This window comes from Aphanomyces astaci (genome assembly GCF_000520075.1).
Source record: "Aphanomyces astaci strain APO3 unplaced genomic scaffold supercont1.613, whole genome shotgun sequence".
Taxonomy (NCBI): domain Eukaryota; phylum Oomycota; class Saprolegniomycetes; order Saprolegniales; family Verrucalvaceae; genus Aphanomyces; species Aphanomyces astaci.
The window spans coordinates 3,626-5,372 of record NW_009798876.1 but is presented as its reverse complement, the minus strand read 5'-3'; the positions used below and the strand labels follow the sequence as shown (position 1 = coordinate 5,372).

Here is a 1,747-nt window from a genome sequence, read left to right as displayed (position 1 = left end):
CATCCTGGTGGTTCAGCAGCCGACGCATTGACATCCACTACCTCGTCAACCGACATGATGTCGTGCTTGCGCCAATCGATGACTGGATTGTGCTTCTTGAACCATGGTTGGCCCAGGATGACGTCAAACGCTTTGTCCTTCAAGTCCCATTCCGTGAGCTGCGTGTCATGAAACGTGAACGTGCCAATCTGCACCGTTTCCTTCACTTCGCGCGTCTCTGTCAGTACTGACATCAGTCCGTCGTAGCCCGAGATGTGAACAGCCTTGGAGCGAATGACATGTTTGCCCAACCCGACTCGACAGAGCGAATTCGGTGCTCCCGAGTCAATAAGAATTTTCACGACTTTGCCATTCATTACGCCAGACTTTATCATCAATGGCGCTCTGCCGCTCTCCGGACTTCGTCCGACTTGCGCTTTCGACACCGCAACGCCTTCAGCACCGTTTTCTTCCATGGCGCCAAACGTGATGTACTCCACATCTTTGTCGCTTGGTGCTTCTTCGACTTCTAGGTTGTTTTGCTTGCCTGGAGGTCCATCACCCGAGATCTTCTTTTTCGGCTTTTGGCACGCAGCCGCAAAGTGCCCAAAACCTTGGCAATTGAAGCAGCGCAACTTGCTGGCTTTGCGAACGTTGGTGTTGTCGACTTCCATGTCCGCCGACTCGTTAGACTCTGGAGGAGCAGGAGGTGGATCCTTTCTCATCTCCGCTCGACCACCGCGGATGGACTTGTCATGACGCTGCTACAACGAAACCACATGTGCCCGTTCATACTCCAGAGCAACCTTGATCGCACTCGTCAACGTCTTGCACTGTCGGTACTTGACTTCCTCCCGGGTTTTGAGCTTTAAACAACGGGTAAAAAACGTCACTTTGTCCAACTCTGACATCTCTTGAACGTCTGTGCACACTCTGCGGAATTTCTCCACGTACTCGAGACAAGTCCCTGTACGAGCGCTGCTAAAGTGTGAACAAGCGATCCCGCAAGCGATCTTGGAGGTTATCAGGCTCGAATTCCTCACGCAGTGCTTGTTCGAAGTTGACAAGAGTCCTGAAGCCACCATTGACTCGTCACGAAGCCATTTCCTGGTACCAAGCCGCAGCCTGTCCTTGGAGGTTCGCCACAACCATCGCAAGACTGCGCGCTTCGACCACTTCGTTTTGTTCGTAGTTCAAGTTATTTGCCATGAAGAAGGTCTTCGCACGGTGGATGTACAGCCCAATGCTTTCATTAAGGTGCCCATGGTACGCAGGCATAGACAGTCCTTCTACTCGTCGTTCCGTGTCCCGTTGCAGTTCGACCGGTTGTTGGCTCGCTAGTTGGTTCATTGCATCCTGCAACTGTTGATGTAAAATCAACTGCTGCTCTTGATGCGCTTGCTGGTCCCTCATCATCTGTGTGTGCGTCTGTGCTTGAGCTTCTAGCAGCTGATTGATCAACTTCTGCCGCTGCTCCATCGCACCCATCATACGCACAAACACTTCCTCCATATTTTAGAAAAAAGAAGCACTTGATATAGGATTAGCAAAAACTTCGGTAAATTCTTCTTGTTCGCTGAGCTTCGGCTTCTTCTCTACAACCGGAACGGTTTTGGCAAAAATTGCACTGTTGATTTCTTCTGCCAAAACACTTGACGCAACTGCCAAATTAGTCTGGACTTCAACGATTTTGTCCAAAACGCACTTACAGACTGAACTGTTCATCCGAATACTTCCGACTGTCGCGTTAGGTCGGACGAGATCCCGC

At 50.8% G+C, this 1,747-nt stretch overlaps 1 protein-coding gene across 1 annotated transcript; it reads right to left on the bottom strand.

Moving 5' to 3' along the window:
* Window positions 1-41: 41 nt before the first annotated feature.
* On the bottom strand, window positions 42-704 carry H257_19446 (hypothetical protein; the record flags this gene model as incomplete). Its single annotated transcript, XM_009848589.1, has 1 exon — window positions 42-704. A coding segment is annotated over one exon (663 nt), but the record flags the coding sequence as incomplete, so codon positions are not given.
* Window positions 705-1,747: the final 1,043 nt, after the last annotated feature.